This window comes from Embiotoca jacksoni, unplaced genomic scaffold (genome assembly GCF_022577435.1).
Source record: "Embiotoca jacksoni isolate LCO1_2020_lvr unplaced genomic scaffold, fEmbJac1.0.p SCAF_12, whole genome shotgun sequence".
Taxonomy (NCBI): Eukaryota; Metazoa; Chordata; class Actinopteri; family Embiotocidae; genus Embiotoca; species Embiotoca jacksoni.
The window spans coordinates 1,490,909-1,516,139 of record NW_027185252.1 but is presented as its reverse complement, the minus strand read 5'-3'; the positions used below and the strand labels follow the sequence as shown (position 1 = coordinate 1,516,139).

General features: G+C 41.7%; 1 protein-coding gene across 1 annotated transcript; it reads left to right on the top strand.

Moving 5' to 3' along the window:
- The first annotated feature begins 468 nt into the window (after window positions 1–468).
- LOC138195106 (1-phosphatidylinositol 4,5-bisphosphate phosphodiesterase beta-1-like) lies at window positions 469–25,231 on the top strand. Its single transcript, XM_069144188.1, has 32 exons — window positions 469–1,129; window positions 3,788–3,865; window positions 5,314–5,382; window positions 6,240–6,380; window positions 6,475–6,554; window positions 6,718–6,771; window positions 7,403–7,478; window positions 8,587–8,687; window positions 9,351–9,514; window positions 10,300–10,446; window positions 11,213–11,370; window positions 12,302–12,384; window positions 12,473–12,557; window positions 12,678–12,831; window positions 14,283–14,338; window positions 15,349–15,445; window positions 15,981–16,065; window positions 16,451–16,575; window positions 17,337–17,491; window positions 17,612–17,779; window positions 18,107–18,206; window positions 18,784–18,888; window positions 19,267–19,379; window positions 19,466–19,616; window positions 19,748–19,801; window positions 20,218–20,395; window positions 20,636–20,768; window positions 21,067–21,143; window positions 21,919–22,008; window positions 22,180–22,237; window positions 22,406–22,492; window positions 22,749–25,231. The coding sequence occupies exons 1-32, from the start codon at window positions 1,031–1,033 to the stop codon at window positions 22,899–22,901; spliced, it is 3,474 nt and encodes a 1,157-aa protein (XP_069000289.1). The 5' UTR covers window positions 469–1,030; the 3' UTR covers window positions 22,902–25,231.

Genomic DNA, 25,231 nt, shown 5'->3' with positions numbered 1-25,231 from the left:
CCACATTGAAAGTGTTGTTGAACCTCCGTGAACCGACACGTGATAGAAACCCTCCCCGGGCTGTCAGAGCAGCAGGTGTCTGGGATAGATGAAGCAGATGTGAGTGTAACGTTCAGGGTCCACATACTTGTGGTAATAATATAGTGAGCATTCAACAGTGGCCTCGTTTGACCGCAAATCCTGTTTTTTTGTTTGATTCCCCTCCACCGAACCGCCCACTCCCGTTTCCCTGTTCTCCCACCAGCTCTTTTATTCTCTCTGTCCTCCCTCTTCTTCTTTACCCCACCACCACCACCACCCTCCATCTTTCCTCTTCTCGTTTCTCTCCATCTCTCCCACTCTCTTATTTCTTTCTCTCTCCCTGTCGCTCCCTCTCATCCCTCCCCCATCTGTGGGAAGCTGCCGTTGTGCGCATGTCGCCAATGAGTCAATTTGTGGAGGCAGTGCATGCGCACACACACACACACACACACTTACACACACACACACACACACACACACACACACACACACACACACACACACATGTATCCTGTCTCCCACGAAAAGGCATCTGTTTCAGTCTGTCTCTCCGCGAGATGCAGCGCCAACAGAGGAGAGAGGGGGAGACGAGCGGAGGGAGGGAGGAAGAGGAGAAGAGGGAGTGAGGGAAGGGAGAGACACCACAGGAGCAGAAAGAAAGAGGAGAGACAAGAAGAAGGACTGACATACCCCCACCCCCCCCCAAAAAAAAAAATACAAAAAAATAAAGAGTGAACAAAGAGAAAGACAAGTGCAGCTAAAGAAGACAGAGGAGAGAGTCTTGAGGAAGGTGGTGAGGAAGAGGAGGAGGAGGAAGATGCTGCGGCTCGGCGCGCGCCTGACTTCTGAAGGAGTTTGACCATCGGACTGAGATGCAGCATCGCAGCAGCAGCAGCGCCTGAAGCCCGAGCATCCCCCCCACCCCCACCCCTTCAGTTCGCTTGTGTGTGTGTGTGTGTGTGTGTGTGTGTGTGTGTGTGTGTGCGTGCGTTAATGTGTGTGTGAAGCCATGGCGAGCGCTCAGCCGGGGGTCCACGCGCTGAAACTCCAGCCTCCCTCCGTCTCTCACACGCTGAGGAACGGAAGCAACTTCAGCAAATGGGACGAGGTAGGAACGCTGGTTTTACCTCAAGTACTTATTATAGAAACACAAACTAGCATCTTTGTTGTTGTTATTATTATTATTTTTTTGTGCTTTTTTTTTTTTTTTTCATTTTATAAAAAAAACAAACAAACAAAAACGATTCTATTGGATGTAATTTGTCCGTGTGGAGCGCGAGGAAATGTGGAGGACGAGGAGGATGTGTGCCATGTTGTCAGATGTGTTTACTATTCATTTGTTGATTGAGCTTTGGCAGTAAGTACCTGTGGATCAGATGCCAGCGAGACGCAGACGGGAGTGTGACAGTGTGTGTGTGTGTGTGTGTGTGTGTGTGTGTGTGTGTGTGTGTGTGCGCGTGTACGCGTGTGTGTGTGTGTGTGTGTGTGTGTGTGTGTGTGTTTTAGAGAGACAGACAAATCTATTTGTGGTCAGTTTTTTTTCCATTTCCACCTGTTGGTATGGAATCCATTTGTATGCCTTTACTGTGTGTGTGTGTGTGTGTGTGTGTGTGTGTGTGTGTGTGTGAGAGAGTGTGTGTGTGTGTGTGTGTGTGTGTGTGTGTGTGTGTGTGTATAGAAGATACGCATGCACAACTCCTCCAATGCCCTTCATCAGCAGTCAGTCACTTACTTAATAATGTCCTACTAATATTTGTGTGTGTGTGTGTGTGTGTGTGTGTGTGTGTGTGTGTGTGTGTGTGTGTGTGTGTGTGTTGGTATGCTGAAGTACAGAGCCCTGACAATGAGAAATGTGCTGTCCGGTTGCTATGGTAACTGGCATGGTTACGACCACCTAAACAGAGCTGATGTGTGTGGAGAAAGAATAGGTGTGTGTGTGTGTGTGTGTGTGTGTGTGTGTGTGTGTGTGTGTGTGTGTGTGTGTGTGTGTGTATGTAAATCAATGCATTGAGCCGTATATGGTGAATCATACTTATGGAAGAAAATGTTCTGTTGAATCCACTCGCCATGATTGAAGCTTGTGTGTGTGTGTGTGTGTGTGTGTGTGTGTGTGTGTGTGTGTGTGTGTGTGTGTGTGTGTGTGTGTGTTTTGATATTTGAATTTCTCCTTTATGAAAAATAGAATTGGTTGCTATGGCAACGAGTGAAAACCAGGGGTCTAGTTAACCATCTTCTGAGCTTCTTCGTCTAGTTTTCATCCGTCTGAAAGCAGGCTGTGCCGTTATGGAGGAAACAGCTCAGACAGCAGAACCTTTTCAAAAAGACACGTGAACAAATAATTACAAGTACCTTCACGAGCGCTCACGTTAATACAAATATTTCAAATTTTATAAGAGATATAATGTCAGCGTCACCAGCTAATTACAACTTTTACACAAGAGTGTTGTAGTTACCTGACCTTAGCGATACCTTAAAGAATGTTTAGTTGTCATGACAATAATTAAAGTCAATATTATTTACAATATAGTGCAGAATCAGTAAAACATGGATCCAAGACAACAACAAAAATAAGAAGCAACCAAATTAACATATCAATGTGGAGGAAATGTTAAAACAACATGCTGGTGTGTCAAATGCAACAACAACCGTTCCCTAACCGTCTTCACTCAGTTTAAGTTCTTACTACTAAACCAGTTTAATCTATTTGAAATGAAAGAATAATGGCCTGTTTTGTTATGACATTTTAATTTAAATGTATTATTATTGTATGTAACCATATTCTGGAGTGTAATTAAACAAAATATTGCCCAGTGTCAATCAAGTTCACCCTTTTACTGCTCAAAGTTTAGAATTTTTTTTTTTATTTTTAGGCGATTCAATTTCATAAAACCCAATTTTTTTATTTAGTATTGATTCCACACAGCTTTTTGACTTTTAACTTTTTATTCTAGATATCAAATTTTGATCAAGCTGAAATTTAAATTTAAAAATGTCAATATTAAGAGTTTTCATCAGTATCTCTAAAATGAAGCTGCTTCTATCGAACCTCTTGACTTGAGGTCGACCTGTTGAAACCATGAAGTTAAACATTTACTAAACTGCAGACTAATTATCTAGTTACTGATTACATTTTTACTAAAGTCTAAATTACGAGCCTTTGCACTGTATTTAGTGTCTTAATTCTTGCCTCACCTCCAAAAGTACCTTCTTAACATCAATAATCACAATGTTAGGAAGCACACAGCTTCACCCTGTTTTATAATAATTTAATAACTTCTGGACCACATGAACTGGTCCTCTGAAATTAATACTTAATAAAAAAAAAGATATACTTTTCAACCCATAAAACATCTGGAGAGCTCGGACTGTCGCACCTGCAGCCAATTAGAAAACTGTCACGGTGGGTTAATGTGGGATATTTCAGTCGGTGGATGTCATGACAACCGAACAGATTTTTGTATTAGTCTGATTGAGTTTCTGTGTACTTTTGTTTTCTGTTTAATAGTCACATTTATAAGTTCACTCTGGGTAATAAAATGAGATCCTGGACACTTATGAGTCATCATCATTTCAAGGTGTAGTGTTGCGTAATTTCCCGAACTAAACAGTGAGGCATTGAATTGGCAGTTTTATCCCACTTTCTACGGAGCACTGAGTTTGGAACGATGCTGGGGACTTTTGTTTTGTTTTGTTTAAGTGCATTATATTAAAAATATTGTTGATTTTTTTTTTTTTTTTTCATTTTGTTTACTCTGTTTCTCCGTAGGATCTGTCCACTGTCGGTCCCGTGACTCTGTACGTGGATCCACACGGGTTTTACCTCTACTGGACGGACCAAAACAAGGTTGAGCACACAGACACACGGACGCATGCGCCGCTTCCAGTCGCCTCAGCTGGCCCAGTTATAGCCGGAGGAGGGGGAACCAAATTAGCTTCATGCTATTAAAAAAAAAAAGAGAGAGAGACAGTGAGAGAAGCTAATTGATGGACTTTCTATTTGAATCATCAGTATTCAGGTCTGATTAGTCGAGTCATCAGAATTGGACTCTTCTCAGTCTATTCTGAGTCAAAGATTATTCATATTTTATTACCTTATTGTTTTGTGTCAAAATTAAGATTGGTTTCTACTTTTAGGGAAACACTTGGTCAAATATAGTCCAAATTATATTTCCATTTCTGAATCATCGCTACGGTCGTAAACTCCTTTAAATGGTTTACAGGTCTCCATAGCAACAATACCTGCTATAGTTATAGTTGTTTTTGTGGCGTTTGTGATAATACACTTCGATTATATCTTGATTAAAAAAAAAAGACAAACTCGGGAGAGAACCACGATGCTAAAGTTTGTTTTCTTTTTCAAACCCTAAATATCATTTTAAAACGCTTAATCTCATAACTATCAGGATTTCCTTCCAACGGATGATAAAAATGAAGAATGAGTCCTCAGGTAAAGACTGTTTTTAATCAGATACACGGTGGAAAACAGGCTTATGAAACGGGTTCAAAACATTTGATATCATTCAGACTGAATATCTTTGAAGATTGGTGTTTTGTTTTTTTAAAGATATTTAAGATTTCTCATATAAGGTTAGAAAACCTGATGGTTTATCTCTGTGACCTGAATGTTAACTTCCACCTTCACTGTTCTTTACATACTTTATGTTTTGTACATTTAGTCCTTCAGGAAGCATTTAAAGTTACTGAGATGGTGTTTCACCCATCAGACTTATTATTTTCTGGACGTTTACCCATTTGGATTTTTTTTTTTTTAAGACAATTCGTCTTTAAAATCAAATAGTAAAATAACACAGCGCCCATCTAAACATGTTGTTTATTTATTTTTTTGTATGTGCAATTAACATCCACTGGACTGTAAATATAAATGATCTAACCTATAAATAATAAATAATACATATACACAGTTCACTGTCGGCTACAGTGGAAGGCTGGAGGAGGAACTTTGAGTAGGTACTGCAATAAAGTAAGCATATCGGAGACAGCATGTGATCATTGCTTAACACACACACACACACACACACACACACACACACACATGGGGGCGCACACACACACACACACACACACACACACACACACACGGGGGCGCACACACACACTTCCTCTCCAGGTGGGCTTAAATCCTTAACAGGAAGCAAGAGGAAGCATTTGCCTCCCAGGAAACAGCTGACTCTCTCTCTCTCTCTCTCTCTCTCTCTCTCTGTCTCTCTCTCTCTCTCTCTCTCTGTGTTTGTTTGTTTGTTTGTTTGTTTGTGTTGTTTGTGTTTTCATTAGGACACAGAACTGTTGGACCTGACCCTCGTAAAAGATGTCAGAACGGGTCGAAGCACCAAAACACCCAAGGTACCACCCCCCACCGCCCCTCCACCCCCCCACCACCCTCACACCCACCCACCCACCCACCACCTCTCAGCCTCCGTTCACCTCCATCTGACCTGCCACCCTTGATGAGTCGAGTGCATGCTGTCTGTTTACTGCGTCACCCTCCTCAGGGATGCTTTTCTGTTCACTTTGTGGCCTCTCAGTAACCTGTCACTCAGTGGATGTTTTGTTCAGTACAATATCCACTATTTTATTTTATGTTTGTTTTTAGCTCTTATAGCTGGCATTATAGCTTTTTATTACTCTTTCTAATTTCTCACATCAAAAGTATGTTTTATTCTACTACTATAATTTATTTTCTTTTCTGAGGAGGGAAATTAAACTTAATGTCCATTTTAATTCAAATTTTGAAAAAAAAAAAAGATGAAATATTTGCTGGAATAATTAAAGTCATATAGCATTATGACTAATTTAAAACCACTGTGTTTTATTTGTCCAGTCAGTGTTATTTTAAATGTCATATTGCAGCTGATGGATCCATGAATAGTTAAAAACTATTTTGTTGAAATAGGATGAAAGATGAAGGAGAATTTTAGGTCAATCATGAATAAATAAACAAGAATTGAGCGACATGAAACATGAAGCTGACATTTGGCCCAGGTGACATACAGCTGTTTTATTTCCAATAGCTTAAAAGAGCTTAAAATGTACTTGTGTCCTCAGCTTCAACTACAATACTGTGAAATGTATTCTGCTTTCACAATAAGAGCTGGACATTTTTAATAATGAAGCGTGTGCACCCTCCCTCCATCTCCTCTCACCTCGTCTCCTTCCTCTCCACGTGCCTCTGACAGCGCTCCTTTGTTGTCGTCCGATAGGAGGCCAAGCTGCGGGAGCTGCTCGACGTGGGCAACCTGGTCGGCCGGCTGGAGAACCGCATGGTTACCGTGGTTACGGCTTCCGACCTGGTAAACGTCAACCAGCTTAACTTCATCGCGTCGCAGGAGGACGAAGCCAAGGTGCCGAACCCATGATGATGATGATGATGATGATGATGATGATGGTGGCGGTGGTCATGGAGTAGTGTGATTTCTTTTACATTTTTTGTTTTAGTTGTGGTGTGAGGAACTATATTCTCTGTCTTCCAACCTGCTGAGCCACAATCTCAACCGAGACCAGAGTTTGCTGAAAGCGTGAGTACGCACACACACACACACGCACACACACACACACACACACGCACACACACACATGAATACACACTTGTCTGTTTACACTTATCAGCTAGTCTCTCTTAAAGCAACAGTTGTTTTCTACTTTGCATCGTCTCACCTTCTGTACTCTCCGTGTTTTCAGGCACGTCAGGTTAACTCTGCAGCCCAACGCAGAGGGAAGAATCCCCGTCAAGAAGTGAGTTCATATGATATCGTATAATATAATGGATCTCTGATAATCAGTGCGTCCGTCTGAACGTTACCTCCCGAGGCGCACGTGACACAGTCAAGGTTTTTTTTTTTTTTTTTTTTTTTTTGAGGAATGTGAGGAAATAGCCCGACGAAATCTGCAGAGACTCGTCACAAACTTCAACTTTGCTCTTTCCCGTTCCCTCGCTTCCAAAAATACACTTAATTCCGTGCGCACTTGGGGAAGCGAAAAACAGGGACAGGATTCATGAAGGTGCTTAATTCAGCACTGACCTGGTAATCAACCACTGCCGGAGCGTGAGATGGATAAGACAGTTATGAAAGAAAGCAAACGCAGAGCTGAATTAAGGTCAGTTGATATCCTCGAAGCCGGAGGGAGCGGAGAGGAAGTTTTGAAGAGAGCCACGAGGGTTTGACAGTTTGCTGAGGACATTCACATTTATTTAAACGGTGAGATTTGTGAAGTTTTGAGGAAGCAGTTAGAGGTAAAGACCGGATGGTTTAATTTTCGAAAAGGGAAAAGGGTCTGAAAAGGATATCTTTGGAAAGTACAAAAAAAACAACTGTTCGGTTGCATGTTGAGGTTTATAACGGTGTGATGTCGTTATCTGTTGCAGCATTGTTCGTCTGTTTTCGTCAGACAGAAAGAAAGTGGAGAACGCCCTGGAGAACTGCCGCCTGCCCTACGGACGGGTAAACACTTCTTATGACACGTGATACACACGAGAGTTGGTTTTTTTTAAGATGTAAAAATATGATAACCGCACACATTAAGTCGAGTTTCCCCGACGTCGACCTTCTTTTCCTGTTCGAGGCTTTTTAATGTGACGCTTTTTGTCCAGAGCGACTCACGGTGCACGGCAGGGTGAAATGCCCTCAAATATCTGGGCCATCAAGATTTTTAGGCAACTGATGCAGGAGTCAGATCTTCGGCTCACACGCATCACACACCGAATATTCCCCAAAGACGGGAAACCGTTGTAGTTGTTTTTTTTTTTAAAGATTTGTAAAGATTTTTTTTACAGCAAGTTGTATGAAATACAACCCTTACACGCTGTGTAAAACGTATAACACAACAAAATGCGATGATTTGTAAATCATGTAAACCCATATTAATTGCAAATAGACAAATGTCAAATGTTGAAACGGAGAAATTTTTATTGTTTTTTGAAAAAATATGTGCTTATTTAGAATTTGATGCCAGCAACACGTCTCATAAAAGTTGGGACAGGGTCAAGTTGTACCACTGTTTTGCGTCACTTCTTGTTTTTACAACACTCTGGAAACGTTTGGGAACTGAGGAGACCCGTTTCTGGAGTTTTGAAAGTAAAATGTTGTCCCTTTCTTACCTGATATAGAATTTCAGCTGCTCAACAGTTCAGTTTAGTAGCCTACCTGAACTCTTCTACTACGGAGCCATGCGGTTTATTACGTACAGAACGTGGTTGGACGTTGTTCTGCTGAAATAAACAAGTCGTCTGGATGGCAGCATATGTTGTTCCAAAACCTGAATACATCATTCAGCATTCGTGGTTCCTTCCCAGATGTGTGAACTACCTAATGCCATGCGCGCTCATGCATCCCTGTACCGTCACAGATGCTGGCTTTTCAACTGAGCGCTGATAACAAGCTGGGTGGTCCCTCTCCTCTTTAGCCCTCTTTTTAAAAAAAAAAAAAAAAGGAATCTCCGATTTGGACCTTTTGACTTTTGTAAAATGAAGATGCTGACTGAAATGTCTTTGACGCAGGCTGTTCTTGCAAATCAAATTTAAAAAAATGTCTTTATGCTCATATTGGACAGGGTGACAGCATCAAACTGGAGGATTTCACACTGGAAGTTTACCGGAGCTTCTTGGACAGCCTGTGTCCTCGTCCCGAGCTGCCCAACATCTTTAAACTGCAGTAAGTGACCCGGACGACTCCTCTCCTGAACCGCAGCTGCAGCCGCTGACCTCCGATCAGCTGAGAGACGAATTAAAGATGCCAAAGCTCCCGAACAAAATCAGCTGTTTTTAAGTCTGTTGTTGTTTCGCTTCGGGCCAATTTCTTTGATTCGAGAAGAATGATGAATAATGATTCATCTTCTGTCCCACTTGTGCGCAGAGGAGGATTCAGAGAAAGAGGCGGCGGCAGTTTTATTCAGCATATTCAAAGTGAGCCTGCGAGTCATGATTATTGATTAATCCAATTCATGAATTTGTCGATAAAAGGACAAACAACCTATCAGCAGTTTCATCCTCCTCTGGTTTCATTTTTGAAGAGGCTGGAAACTTAAAATCATTTACTAAAGAATTATCATTTTTATTTGGTAATAATATGGGTTTATATATTTGTTAGAAAAAAATATTCTGGAACATTTTACTCATTAATCTACAAGTTTGTAGAAGTGCTTCTTGCTTCAGGCCTCCTCATTGTCCAGTCAGAAGTCAGAAAGGCTAAATATGAAAAAAACCAAAAAAAACATGAAGTTTAGTTGGAAATCATATAATTTAATACTGGTTCGTTTGTGAGTGGTCGTGTCGATATCCTGCGGTGACGTCTGACCTCCCTGCTGTTGTTCTGTAGAGGAGGGAAAGACGGGAATCTGTCGGTCGACCAGATGACCGAGTTCATCAACAACAAGCAGAGAGACCCGCGGCTCAACGAGATCCTCTACCCGCCGCTCCGTCCCGCACAGACCCACTCGCTGATGGAGAGGTACCAACATGACCAGGCACAGCTGAAGCAAGGTACACACACACACACACACACACACACACACACACACACACACACACACACACACACACTAAAATACTCCTGCAGCCCGCCCACATACTCACAGTGAACTGCTATATTAAGCACTGAAGGTGTTCTCATTTGTATTGGCTGCAGCCCAAAAAACAAATGTGGTGCCTACCTTGAATCCAGCATCACTTTCTGGCATCGATTTTTTTTTTTTTTTTTTTTTTTGCCATTTGGGAGCTAAATATGAAAAGCAGTAGCTTCTAATGAAGACCGGATGTTCTGTCTCTTCATTTCAGTTTTCCCCCCTCGACACTTTGTAGTGTTAGTTTGAGTATTTAGATTCACTGCATTTAACTTTGCCACAATATGTATTTTGTACGTTTTTATATTTTTAACAAACAATGTGTTAAACATGTTAAAATGACCTGCAGGATATTTATGTTTAGAAATGAAACTAGAAAGTAATGTGACATTATAATATTTCACCCCAGTTAGTTTACTTACCTGGACATAACTTTAGCTCAAGGGAAGCAGATCAAAAATCATATGAGTTTATTTGGAAGAATATTCACGCGTCATAATGGATGAAACACAAATGTATAGAAAACTATTGAATATGAGTCGGAAGTGGGCCCTGAAGGTTCAGCAAAAATATTCAACTGGCATATTTCAACTTTGTGAGAGAAAAATGTTCTCACTGCAATGAGACTTTCATTGAAATGTGTTTTTCTGGCTTTATTTTTGATGACATGGTGTGTTTGTGTTTGTGTGTGACGTGTTTCTTCAGGGAGGATCTCCATCCAGGCGTTTTCCAGCTATCTGTCCAGCGATGAGAACGGAGTCATTCCACCAGAGAAACTGGACCAGTCGGAGGACATGAGCTTCCCTCTCCCTCACTATTTCATCAACTCATCGCATAACACATACCTGACAGGTACGCACATACACAACACACACACACACACACACACACACACACACACACACACACACACACACACTTAGATACCGTTTGATCGCAGCTGGAGGTGATTTTTTATTTAGGAGAGAAAAACATCTATATTGTCTTTTTTGTGTGTATTGTTGGTAAATTCACTTTGAGCTGAAAAGTAATAAAAAAAAAAATAATAAATAAAAAAAAAAGGGAGAAAATTACTTTCTACGAGAAGAAAAACAACAATGATTTTAAATGGGAGAGTGAGATGTCGACTTCTGGTGCTCAGATAATTATACATTCAGCTAACGGCTGATACAAAACCGCAGAAAAGGTCAAATGGTCGAACACCTCCACTAAACACCGGAAGTGCATCAGCAGCAGTAATAAAAGGTCGAATCGTTAAAAAACAACTTAACAGATCTCGACCAGATTCACCAGCATGAATGAGACCCGAAGGACTCAACACACACACACACACACACACACACGACACCTGTTGAACCTGAATCTAAAACGAGATGCCCTAAAAAAGTGAGGTTTGTGTGTCCTGGTGGGATTCGAGCGTCTCCTTCCTCTGCTTCTATTCTACGTATTTTCCCTCCATCAGTGAAAAGAAAAAATGTTTGGACCCGTAAAAAATATTAAATATAAAAAAATAATAATAATAAAATTTAAAAAAAAACACCAGGGAGTAGCTCAGTATTTTAATGTGTCTCATTGTTTTATATTATCATCATTATCATCATTATTATTGTTATTTCAGCGGGCCAACTGGCAGGAAGCTCCTCGGTGGAGATGTACCGGCAGGTTCTGCTGGCGGGGTGTCGCTGCGTGGAGTTGGACGTGTGGAAAGGACGGACTGCTGAGGAGGAACCCGTCATCACGCACGGATTCACCATGACATCAGAGATCCCCTTTAAGGTGGGTCCACAGCAGGGGGTCTCCAACCCTTTTTCTTTCTTTTTTTATGTATTTATTTTATTTTTTTTCCTCTGAGAGCTACTTTGACCAAATTAAAAGTGTCCGGGAGCTACTCGTGTTTAGTAACATTTATTTTCACATAGCTGAGCTCCACCCCAAACCAGCTGAAGAAGCTTCTTTTATGTGAACAATAACACATTTTTCAATTTGATACGGAGGGTGAGGGGGGGACAAATTATGGGATGACCTCTCCCTTCTGACAAAAAGCTGTTCCTCTATTAAATGCTTGAAAAGGTTAAAAAAAAAACATGTGACCGCGACATATATAAACTCTCATCCGTCACCATACTCATATCTTTTTGCCTTTATATTGACTTTATTGTTTTTGTTGTGATTGTTGTAAACTATATTCTGTTGTTATTTGTTTCCATTATTTTTTATGTAGCGATATTATTATGTAAATTTAGTTTTTTTTCTATAACTGTAATTTGTGAAACATTGTCTCGGTGGAAGCTTCAAATAAGCCCACTTGGGTTTTTGGCCTAATAATTGTTTTATTTTGTAAAATCGTAATTCATTTATGCCGAATAAATCTTGTGAGCCTCGCTGTGTGAACCAACAGGAGCGACGTTGAAGTAGGAATCTTATCGAACTGAAAACGTTTTGTAAACTCTTCTCACGTGGTTTCTGTGACTCCATCGTAATGTGACACCATCTGCACTGACTGACGACTGTTTTACAAACTGATTACAACCTCTTAGTCTTTTGTTTTTGGGTCCTGCCGACTCCTTCTTTGGGTTTTATTGGTCCTTAATTGTTCAAATAAATGTTTTCCTCTAAATTCCCCTGTAATTTGCAAAAATGTGCTCCATACATGATGTCTTGCATTGCTTGCGTATATTCTCAGAGCGGATGTCTTGTATTTTTGTAGGAGGTGATTGAAGCCATCGCAGAGTGCGCCTTCAAGACTTCGCCGTTCCCCGTCATACTTTCTTTTGAAAACCACGTCGACTCGTGAGAATCTTGTTATTTATGTCATGTTTTATACCAGATTTATTTACCTCTTGTGTTTAATTTTAAATTTGTATTTATCTGTTTTCAGTTTGAAGCAGCAGGCTAAAATGGCCGAATACTGTCGATCTATTTTCGGAGAAGCTCTGCTGATCGACCCTCTGGACAAACACCCCGTAAGGAGAAACCGGCAAGCTGGAATCATTTCAAAATGTGTGTTTAACCAGTTCATGTTGTACTCATTATTGTTGTGTTTGTTTGTTTGTTTGTTTGTTTCCTGTTGTGTGTGTCTGCAGCTGGAGTCCGGCGCCCCTCTGCCCAGTCCTCAGGAGCTGATGGGCAAAATCCTCATCAAGAACAAGAAGTCCCACAAACCTGACACCAAGAGACTGACGGACCAGCCGGCCAATCAGAGCAACGAGCCACTGTCTCCTAGCAACAACACGGGAGGTAAGACGCAAAGACAAAAAAGGGACTTTTTTTTTTCTTCAGCAATGTGAGAGATATATTCAGCTGCTGCGACGTTCGTTTGCATGGAAAACACAAAATGGACATTAAGCTGCTCTCAGGAAACACATCGAAGAGGATTCAGGCTTTAACTTAAAGAAATGTTTCTGTGTGCGTCTTTCACATTCAGAAGAAAGAAGAATTTTATTTTATTTTAAATACTCAAGCTAAAGTTAAATCATTTGATTCTTGCCCAACATTTTTCTGGAGTTTTTCTTAAAACGTCTCTGTCAGAGGACACCTCTCGTTATTCGACTATAATTTCCAATCTGGACCGAAGTGCCGCCGATATTTCCCGCCGCGCCTCGTCGGGGATCGGCCGCAGTAATGAGCAGGACATCCCAGATGAGGTCAGACGCTGTGAGCGACAATTAAAGAGCGGTGCGCAGGGAAATCACGGGAGCCTTATTGACATTGTTCGATGTGCAGACCCCGAGAGACCGCGAGAGCACGGAGAGCAGCAGTGTCTGATACGACCTCGGAGGGATGAATAACCAGCTTCACGGAGGCCGTTCACACGTCTGCAGGCAGCTGTTCGGGTTTCGTTCGTGCAGACAGAAGATCCAATTCTTGAATTTAAGAACGTCTAATTCACCAGATATTTCAGATCTTAATCATATTCGATGAGCTGTGTACCCGCAGCGTGAGATGTTTTGTTTGCTTTGGTCTTCACTAGCTTTATTTTAACCATAAGACTGGATATAAAAGTGTTCGTCGCTAACAAGGTCCTAAAAATGAGGCCGATGCAGAAAGTGCCTTAAACTGCAATACCATCAAGTGCCACTAGAGGGCTCCGAAAAGCCTCCATAGACTCCCATTCAACTTCTTTCATGAAATTCTCAATAAAATTTGTTCCACAAGTTTCCTGTATGTCATTCGCTAAATTCACTCTTCCAGATTAGTTTTTATGGCGGCCCATCTGAAAATAATCCCGTCATTTATTATAAAATAAGCTTCAAAAAGTTGTATTTTTGGAGGGGCGTGTCTGTTTGATTGACAGGCCTGTGGTGCAGTTCGCTTACGGCTATCGGTGGGCGGGAAATAGTATCGCCAGAGTTCCAATCAGATACAGTCAGATCCACCGCTGGCTCCTCCCCCAGCTCGTCCAAATATGGTCACTTCCTGCTCCGAACCGCTGCGAACTAGCAAAGATGGCGACGGACAGAATCTGAACTGGAGGCTTCGTAACCACAAAAAAACCAACGAGTGCTGCTGGCTGCCGCTGGATTTTAACTCGTTCAACTGACGTGTTTATATTTGTCTCCGACAAACACGTCGGCCTTGAACGCACCATGTCCTGTTTCATTCTGGTCTGTTGTATCTGGAAAGAGGAGGAGGAGGAGGAGGAGGGATGAAGAGACGATGAAGATTTGTTTGACTTTAATCTTTAACAGAGATGGAGGCTGAGAGTGAGGAAGATGATGATGATGAAGATGATGATGGTAAAAAGGTCAGTGGTGACATCACACGGCGCTGACAGAGGGTCACCATCTGTTGATGTGTACGCGTCGCTTATCCTCATGGTTGTGTTGTTTATTTTGGGCACCATTGTCATTGTTTGTTGTTACGAACTCAACTGTTGTTGTTGTTGTTGTTGTTGTGAACACTTCCTGTGTTGTCTTTAGTGATTTATTTTAGCAGTCGTTGTTATTTATTCCTTATCTGTATTTATTTTTGTCATCAGTGTCTCTGCAGGTTTCATTTTCTATTAAAAGAGAATTTATTGTTGCCGTTGGTTTCTTTTTTTTATATAATCAAACTCATCGCAGCAGGACCAGACATTTTATGTTTATGTTCAAATTGCTCCTCAAAATCTGCCGCCTACATTACCCACAATGCACCTCTACCGCAGACAGTTCGATGGTATGTTTTCACAGCTTAATGTGGCCTCGACTTTATTCAGCTCTCTCCGGAGCCGCAAAAGCCTTTTTAAACTTTTTTTTTTTTTTTTTCCACGTCTAAAATACTGTTAACACTCTCTGATGTGTGTTTGATGGCAGAGTTTCCTTTTTTAAGTTTCATTTCAAAGCTCAGCGTTTAGAAAATAGAAGAAGACATAAACCGAGCAGAGCAGACAAGTGAGTGTCGGAGGGTTGAAACAAAAAAGACCGAATTCATTACAGAGAAAAGAGAAGAAAAAAGAAATGGAAGAAATAATACAAAACCTGAGAACAGGTCTGAGTGTGTGCACAAGTGTTGGTGTTATTTGTGTTGGAAAGTCTACCTGGATGTCTCGTGTGTCTGTTTTTGTTTATTGTTTGAGTGTCGAGTCGAAACAATAAAATAAAATAAAGAATAAAGTCCTGTTGAATCAGCTGTGTTTAAATAACAGCTGCTGTTCCCTCAAAGATTTTTTTTTTTCATGTTATTAAATAAAAAAAAAAAAATTTAAATCCACGAGGCCGATTGAACCAGCATTTCAACAAGTGAAACGTTCCCTCTTGTTGTTGTTTATCTCAGGGCTCGGCCGAGCGGGAAGCCGTGGCTACAGAGGAAATGTCAACTCTGGTGAACTACGTCCAGCCGACCAAGTTCAACTCCTTTGAAGCCTCCAAGAGTAAGAAAAGCTCCTAATCTCCAGCAAAAATACGATTCAAAATTCACTCTGAACTATTTGATTTGACGATTTGTGCACTCTGTCACACGCGTAACTCGGCAACTCGACAAATGACCGTCCAACTTCGAAAACCGTCGCAGAGCTGACGACTAATTGAAATATTCAAAGATCCTTAATCCTTACCCACGATGTCTAAATGTTCCGTTTCGGTATATTTCTCGCTCCGCTCAGCGACTTCTTTTTCATCTTTACGCCTCATTAAATCGACGTTTGTCACCTTCAGCTTCGACCTTTGATGTGCAATTCGCAGCGACGGAGCGTCGGTGCCTCCGACACGCTCAGCGTTTCTTTAAAATGAGAAGATCATAAGTACTAACCTTCACGTTCACTTCAATCTTCCAGAGTGTCCAAACAGGATGTGAAAGTATGGGAGGGAGAGGTTTTTTTTTATTAAAATTGGTATCTGAAGTCGGAAATAATCGCTCAGAAATGTGTTTTGTTCTCGTTTTGCGTGTGCGTGTGCGTGTGCGTGTAGAGGCGGCCCGCTGTTACCACATGTCGTCTTTCGTGGAGACCAAAGCTTTGGAGCACCTCACAAAGTCACCAGTGGAGTTTGTGGAGTATCCTTGGCAACGGTTGCCACAGTTACGGCATGCAACGGCAGCGCCGCCGCCGCCGTACTTTGTGTTCATTGCCTCCTCTTTTGATGCTTTTTTTTTTTTTTTTTGTCTCCTTCTCAGAAATCCGTCTGAGTCACCGAATAATTTTCTATTCAATTTTAATTTCAATAACAGCTGGATTATCTCTGAAAGTTCAGTTTGGTAGCAGCTGTTGCATCGTCTATACATAATAAGCATATTTATTTTAGCAGCTTAATGTTACTTGATAATACAGAATGTTTAATATTAATTGTGATTATTTAGCTGTATGTTTATAATACAGAAAAGTCTCCGAATCTCCACGTGAGATGGAATACATGTTTGTTCTTAAACTTATATTAACCAGATATAATAAATCCCAGCTGAGTCGTATCTACCCGAAAGGAACCCGAGTGGACTCGTCCAACTTCATGCCTCAACTCTTCTGGAACGCTGGATGTCAACTGGTGGCTCTCAACTACCAAACTATCGGTAAAATACTATTAGATTTACAAATTATTTTTGTATTTCACTCTATTTTACCAATTCTTATTGTTATTTTAGCTTTTAATCTTCTATATTTCTATTATTTTTATTGTCTTGGTCTCAACATTTCTCTTAAATTGTCTTATTTTTCTGGTCTACGTCTGTCTGTCTTATTATTGGCCTGTCAATCATCTTTGAACTGCACTAGAATGTACAAAAGGTGCTATATAAATAAAGTTTGATTGATTGATTGAGTGATTGTTTGAAATGGTGCATTCAGGAACCTCTTTTTAATCAGTCTTTTAAACACTGCAGCATCTGAACGCCGTCTTTGTTCGACGACCCTAAAGTTAATCGATTCAAACTTCAACACGTGTTTTAACAAATTAAAAAGCTTCCTTCATCCAGTTAACTTCAAGCAGCCGTCATGTGGCCAGATAACTTGAAGCCCTGTTTCTTCCTGCAGATCTTTTTTTTTTTTTTAGGCTTTTCATCAAACCCAGTTTCGTCAACGCGGTTTCAATCAACAGGGAGAGTTCGGTGGCGATCCGAGCCTCGGAGGTGCTCCAATTTCAAAGCTACTTAGCTTTTGTCTCGGGTGAACTGAGTAGAAACATTTTTTTTTTTTTACTTCAGAGACCGCTGATGCCCAAAATAAACCCGTCCGCTGTGTGCAACAGCTCCAAACTGTAGCTTTGAGCCTTTTCTTTCTTTCTTTTTTATTTTTTTTTTTAAGCACCAAACATACCGTTGGCTTTCCGTTTCAGATTTCTCCACGCAGCTCAACCTCTTCGTGTTCGAGTACAACGGCCGCAGCGGCTACAGGCTGAAGCCCGAGTTCATGAGACGTCCGGACAAACACTTCGACCCGTTCGCGGAAAACACCGTCGACGGCATCGTGGCGAACACGCTGTCCGTGAAGGTGCGTCTGCAGCAGTTTGTCTCGTGGGTTGTTTTTTGATTTTTTTTTTTTTCTTCCGCTGCCGTCGACCGACCGCATCTTTTTTTTGTTGTTGTTGTTGTTGTTGTTTTTTTGTCCCAGATCATCTCGGGCCAGTTTGTGACCGAGCGCCGGGTGGGCGTGTACGTGGAGGTGGAGATGTTCGGACTCCCCGCGGACACCAGGAGGAAAGCGCTCAAGACCAAAACCTCTCAGAACAACAACGCCATCAATCCGGTGTGGGACGAAGAGCCCATCGTCTTCAAGAAGGTGAGGAGGAGCTCAAGCGTCACACTCGCAGTCCAACGCTTTCTCCTGTCCACGCCGTCAAACGCTGACATTTCATCGAGGCCCTTTGAGTCCCGAATAGACTCGCAGGTCGGGAAAGATGGTGATGGGAAAAGAAATCCACGTTGACTTTCGCTTCGTCAAGTCGCTCAAACACCGATATCTGGTGAAAGTTTGGGTTTCTTTAATCCAACCACCTCTTTACCTCCCTGGTTTTTTTTTTGTTTTTTTTTTTCACTTTTTAATATCACCTTTTTGAGAAAAAGTCTGAATTGGTTTATGGATGGTGAGACTTCATCTTTCCAACAGGTGATCCTTCCGACTCTGGCCTCTCTGAGAATCGGCGCTTTTGAGGAAGGAGGGAAGTTTATCGGTCATCGAATTATTCCGGTGTCCGCCATCAGACCAGGTATTTAGTGAGTCATATTTATCCCACTTTAGTATCGCGATTGTCGATTCGAGTGATTGTATTTTGCTTTGGGGGGGTTATCGTCGGTGCCAACTGGAGATCTGCTTTCATTCATTTATGTCAGCTGAGCTTTATTTTCTGTTGGTATCACTTGGTTTTCATCTATTCATCAAAAAACAAACGGGTGCAACGACACTGTCAAAGCTTCCCTGCACTATAATTAGGATGTACTATACCAAGAAAATAAAAAGACATTTTCTGAAATTCAAATGTCACCCAGTTCCTAACTTGAAAGATTAACACATGAATATTTCTTTTTCTTTTGCCTTTAATGTCTGAAGTCTGTAATTTCACTGATATATTTGTCTCGTTATTCAGAAGCTGACAGTCTTTTCTGCTTCCTCAACATGCAGCTTCCCACCGTGTTCAAACCCCCCGTTCACATCACGCAGTCACCGTTCTGCTTTGACCGCTTTACATGAAATCACTGTCAATGTTTCCTTGTGATTTGGCTGCCCTTTAACTCTCTTGCCCAATCTATGCATTATATTAAACATTGATCTCCTTTCGTCTGCAGGTTATCGTTACATCGGCTTGAGGAACGAGAAAAATCAGTCTCTGATTCTACCGGCCGTGTTCGTCTACATCGAAGTCAAAGACTACGTCCCGGATACGTTCGCAGGTACGAACGTCGGAACGATTTAAATCAGGATTTTTATTTCAATATAAATATGAAACAAAAAAAAACAGACAGACGAGAAAAAGAACTCGTTATTTGCTGCAGATATTCATGCAGTAATTCATTTTTGTGACCTCTCACAGCCAGAATTTCCCCTTGTCCACAACTTTTTTTTTTTTTTATTAAATGAAGACATTTTTTAAACATATTTATGACTTGCTGAGAGTTTGAGCATCTTTTGAGCTGTTGAAGTAACAACTCACTCGTCCTTAAAAGTGTTCATTGGCATATTGATGACCACAATAAAATGTACTTTTTGTTGCCTTTTCTTCAGGTGAGCTAACAGCCCTGTATTTATGTGTCTCTTCGTGTTTAACGTAGACGTGATCGAGGCTCTGTCCAACCCCATCCGGTACGTCAACCTCCTGGAGCAGAGGTCCAAACAGCTGGCAGCTCTGACGCTGGAGGACGGCGAGGAAGACGCGCCGGCTGAGGTCAGACCGGTTTTCTTGTTTTTTCATCTTCGTCTCGGAGGTCGAACGTACGTCTGGTAACGGTTCTTTGGTTTGCCGACGTCCAGGAGGAGACGGTGAACTGCGCTGAACGCAAGAACGACCTGAAATCGCCGCCGCTGGAAAATGGACTCAGCCCCGCCTCCGGCCCGGCAGGCCACACCCCCGTCGCCACGACGCCCAAAGCTTCCGCAGCCAATCAGCAAACAGCTACAACAGGTAGCGTCCAGCTGCAAGCAGAGATGCGGAACATTACTTCATTTTAGATATTCTAATATACGATTTTACTAAATGTACTGTTTGTTTTATTGTTATTAACGATATTGATTGATCTCTTTTTGGCATTTCAGATGCGCCCAAACCAGCAGCGAAGACGGAGGACCTGGTTTTAGGTGTTTTTATAGGTCAGTATTTATGTACTCTTTTGAAATAATTAAAAGCAAGATCTCTATTTAATCAATCAGTTATAAATAAATTTAGATACATGTTTTAAAGGGTCAATCAATGTTAGAAAACTCAAAAGTTATGATTCAGAATAACTCAAGTATATAGTGTATAAATACAACAGATGTAGTGTATGCGAGTTGAAGCTCGTGTCTGCTTACAAATGTTTGTGTCACATGTTTTAATCCATTTATGTTATCGGGACTTCACGGACTGCATTTTGTTTTTGTCGCGGGAGGACAGAACGTATATGAACGATATGTGATAAATGACATGAAGAAAAACGTCAGTAGTCGAAGCTTTGACAGAAAAATCGGAGAAAGAGAGGATTTTTTTTCTAATTCCCCGTCTGCTGTGTGATCCCTGGTGGCGCCAGACGTCTCGACGTGCACCGTCGACGCTCTGCAGCAGTCCAAAGTTTACCAGAAGGAGCAGAGACGTCAGTTCAAGGAGCTGAAGGAGTTGGTGAGGAGACACCAGAAGAAAACCGCCGAGCTCCTCCGAGAGCTCAACAACAAGTACAAGAAGACGGCCAGACAGTGCAGCAAGAGCAGGTACGCACGCACACACACACGCACACACACACACACACACACACACACGTACTTCCTTTAACTCTGTCTCATCAATTTACTTTGAAATTGAGTTGACAGGAAAAATGTAGTTTCATTCTGCACAAAAACAAACAATTAAATGGATTCTCGTCGCCGGTTACTGATTCAGTATTTTTATGAAATATTTCTTTATTGGGATCTAAAAATGCAGCGTGAAGTCGTTAAATTTGTCTCGGTCAGGAGTTCGTGTCCGGACAGCGAGAAGGACGAGCGTCTGCAGCAGCTGAGAGACGAGCAGCAGCAGCAGCTTCTGGCTCTGAGGCAGGAACAGTACTACAGCCAGAAATACCTGCAGAGGGAACACATTAAAACGGTAAAAGTCTTCTAAGAGCTGAACTTCAGCCTCTAAAATTTCTTGCTGTTTTGCATTTGGATGAACTCATTTATTAAAGTTCCTCTTGTGTTGCATTCAGTTTTTAACATAACAATATATTTGCATTAACAAAAACAAGAATTCATATCACGTGCTCCAAAATTAGACACGTTTTACGTTTACCGGGCAGATTCTATAGTTTTATGTTCATTCGGCCCGGTGGTAAGTCGCCCCAGCATGTTTTGAACAGGACTATTGAAACGTACCCGTTGTGAACCGGAGTCTCTGCTTCCTCCAGCTGACGGAGCGGCTGACCACTCTGGCTGGGGAGAGTCACAACACCCAGATGAAGAAACTCAAAGACATCTGTGACAAGTAAGATTCAAAAAAAAAAAAAAATCTCACCGGGAGGATTTACGCAAAGAATCGTGGTGTTAAGAGCCTTTTTTTTTTTTTCATAACGACAGCAGCTTTAAGAGCTTTTCCTCTGAGCTGTTCCCGGTCGGATCTTTAAAAGTCCAAAGACATGAAACTTTAAAGAAACTTTTACAGAGCAGTTCAGAAAAAAAAAAAGAAAAAAGAAAGGCTTCTTTACTTAAGTTGATCACGAGGAGTCATGACAGTTTGACAACGAGAGGCCGCTTCATAGAGCGAAGTCTGGAAAGGACGTGGGAGACGGTAACCGACCGATGAACGAGTGACTTGACAGCGTGAGAAAGCGGAAGTGACGAAGAATATAGAAAAAAAACAGGAAAAGCACAACACCGAAGGAACGACGGTAAAACGTGAAGGAACACATCGTCCTTATTGAACTTTCACACATAAGCTCCTTTTGTTTTTTGTGACTCGGAAGAAGACGACACAACTTGCCACTAAATGCCACCAGTGATTGTATTCGTGCCTTCAGATGTTCCCGACTTGAAGGTTTTAATTCCGGTTACTTGTTCCCTTTTTAAAATGTTTGATGCCTCGCGTGTACGTGATTGCGTCTCGGGTTAAAAAAAAAAAACCCTCTCGGGATGTTTCCATTTCATTGCGAGCCAAGACTTTGACGTCGTGCAGTTTCCCAAAAGTTTGGTCAGTGTTTTTTTTCCCCTCTTAATCTCTCTCTCACCGTCGGCTCTAATCGTTCCTCCTCCTGCTGCTGTAGGGAGAAAAAAGAGCTGAAGAGGCAGATGGATCGAAGGAGAACGGAGAAGATCAATCAAGCGAAGACCAAAGAGAAACATCTGGCTGAGGAGTATGATCTATACGCACACACACACACACACACACACACACACACACACACACACACACACAGGTGAGGAGCGGTAGATAATTACTGGTGTATGTGTGTGTGTGTGTGTGTGTGTGTGTGTGTGTGTGTGTGTGTGTGTGTGTGTGTGTGTGTGTGTGCGTGCGTTCCCAGGGAGAAGATCGAGATCAATAAGTCCTACGTCAATGAAGTCGTCCAGAACATAAAACGGGTGAGCGGCAGATGAAGAATCTTTTTTCATAGACCGAAAATCTTAACGAGACGAGATGATGGAAGTTTGATGTCGTCTTTTCTGCGATCGTCATAAAAGAAATTAAAAAAAAAATTAAAAACGGCTTCGTAAAAGTCTTTTTGACCGTCTGTGTGTTTCACGTCGCAGCTGGAGGAGACTCAGACGAAGCGCCACGACCAGCTGGTGGAGCAGCACAACGAGCTCCTGCAGGAGATTCAAGACCTGAAACCGAAGGTAAACAAACGGGGAAAATGTCCCTTTCCTTTTTCAAATGCACCAAAGCCGACCGCTTCCCGATACTTCGCGCTGACGCAGCGAAAGATGCGTCCGAGCCGGCGCTGCTGTCACACAGTTCGGTGTCGGTGCTGACGTCGGCAACGGGCCGGTCCAAACGAAGCAAAAAATGTGTGTTTCGATCTGAAAGCGATTTTATAACCGACGAGAATCCCGTTTTCTTTTTTGTTTTTTATCCTCTCTTGTCGTTCTGCAGCTGCAGGGCACCGTGGAGGCCGAGTTTCAGGAGAAGTTCCAGCTTCTGCCCGGAGAGATCGAAGACTTCCTGCAGGACAGGAAGCTGGAGGTCAGAGGTCACAGCAAGTCCCGACCGTCGACCCCGCACGAAACTCTGTCGGAGGAGGACTGAGGCAGGAAAAAAAAACTGTGCTCGCGGGGTTGAGTGAAGAAAGAAGAAGAAGAAGAATCAAAAGGAGGCAGCGTGGAGTAACAAAACAAATCAAGGAAGCGCTTTGAGGCCGGAAAATAATCCAGATTATACAGACTGTTACTTTTCCTTTTTAACGGAAGGATGCTTGAACGGTTTTATTTTTTAATTTAAATCCTCGCATGCACTTTGCTGTTCTTCAGCGTTTAATCAGAACCCATTTAAGACTTTATTTCATGTCTTCTGCTACTTTTTTGACAGACAACCGAAAGCCGACAGTTCGTACTGCATGACAACTTCTATCTATCTATCTATCTATCTATCTATCTATCTATCTATCTATCTATCTATCTATCTATCTATCTATCTATCTATCTATCTATCAATCATACTGGTCAGGAATCAAAAACTTCAATGCTAATAACACTTATAATGATTTATTTATTAACAGAGCTTTTGGTTTTTCAGTAAAAACTGTTGGCACACGATAGATCCGCAGTCTGGTCTGTTCCTCCTCTTTCGCCGGAGCAGCTGCGGGTTTGTGACTTTGCTCGAGGGCACCTCGGCGGTGGTGGTGGTGGTGGTGGTGGTGGTGACGAGGGGGGAGAGGCGAACCCACACCTCCCCCCCCCCCCCCCCCCCCCAGGTTTATCCGTCGCATCTCGCTCGTCTTAAACGGAGAAAATGAAGAACGGATGAGGATTGTTGATGGAGATGAAGCACGCATGATAGTGTAATATACTTATCAGGACACACACACACACACACACACGTTTGTCTTTCTGATGTGAGGACCCTTATTAGCATCGACGCCATTCTCTTACCGCTAACTTTAACCGTAACCATGACAACTAATTCTCTACGTCAAACCTTCATCCCGACTTTTAAACCTCACCACTTTTCTGCAGCAGCTGTTTTTGGACCCGTTTCCACCTGATTTCTTTCAAAAACTGCTTTTTAAAGTGACATTATGCCTTTTTTTCTTTTTTGCAGCAACAGCGGCCCCTGTGGCCACGAGCGGTAATTACACAAAATATTAAGGTATGGCATATGGCATGCTATTGAACAGCTAGTTAACTAGATTACTGTTGCAATAACTTGGACACCGATGTTAGAGCGCTTTTAGCCGGTAACAAACGTCCGAACCGGATCTTAACCTTCGAACGGTCCTCGGAGGTGTCGAGGACCAAAACGTCCTCATCACGAAAACAAAACACACATACCAGTATTTATTCATCATAAGCTGAGTTTTATCACGTTTATTTACTTGTTTTTTTTTCCGGTTCATGGTTTTATGTTTCATCCATGTTCAGAATATTAATGAGGATGTTGACATGCTTGTCGTGGAGTAAATAAGAATTGCCTTTAGTTTCTTTTTTTTTATTCCAAAACAATGTCCTCAATTTGATTGATTGATTATAATCTATCTTTATTTCTGTATTTATTTATGAGATTTTGGGAGAACATTTCTGGTAAATTGTTTAAAAAATGACTGTAGCTGAAGACACTTATGGACTTTTTTGCTTCCGTAATGTTTTAGGGAAGGACGAAACGATTTTCAGACAGATTACGGGACTAAATTCTCCTGATGAACCTTTTCTTTGATTTCTGACTCGTAGCAGCAACGTCCCTTAAAATCCCTCAAACTGCCGCACCGACAAACCAGCAGTCGGTATGTCTGAAGTAGGAAGATCCTCAAAGTCTGCTGCCGCTGCATGATTTATTTATTTGTTTTTAACGTGACAGTCGTACATAGTCACCATTTTTGGATTATGTACTAATTTATCAACTGTTATTTTTATGATATCTAAGAAACATCCATTTTTTTCTTTGTTGTAAAAATGTAAAATGAACGGAGCTCGTCGCTCCTCTTTGTACAGCGATCTTCCAGAAACAAATATTTGTCTGAACATTTTAAACGATTTGTTTCTCCTCTGGACTTTTTAAGGCCTTGAGCTGCGTTCAACAACCTTTTTTTGCAGGGAACCTTTTTTCTTCTGAGTTAAAGCCGCTGTTTGATTGAGCTGAATACGGTAGCTTACACTGCAGGCAATACACTCTTAACCTCATCATCTACTGAATTACCTGTTTGGAATAATGTTCATGTCTGTAAACCGGCTGAGGTTCTCCTTCAAAAGGCCTTGTTGAACGCCCACCCCCACCCCACCCCCACCTCTTCCCTCCTTTAGCGAATAATACTGAGCATGCTTTATTGTCTTGGGATTTTTCTCCAACAGTCAAATTGTTTCTTGGTTTTACTGAATGCTATTTTAAGACCAGTTGAAAGACTATTAAAATATTTGATCACAAAA

What these genes read in the sequence shown, in the direction of transcription:
- LOC138195106 (XM_069144188.1), top strand. Translation starts at nt 1,031, where the DNA reads ATGGCGAGCGCTCAGCCGGGGGTCCACGCGCTGAAACTCCAGCCTCCC. An exon ending in AGAGGGAACACATTAAAACG is followed by an intron (nt 20,769 to 21,066) that starts GTAAAAGTCTTC and finishes TGCTTCCTCCAG; the next exon opens with CTGACGGAGCGGCTGACCAC. An exon ending in CTCAAAGACATCTGTGACAA is followed by an intron (nt 21,144 to 21,918) that starts GTAAGATTCAAA and finishes CTGCTGCTGTAG; the next exon opens with GGAGAAAAAAGAGCTGAAGA.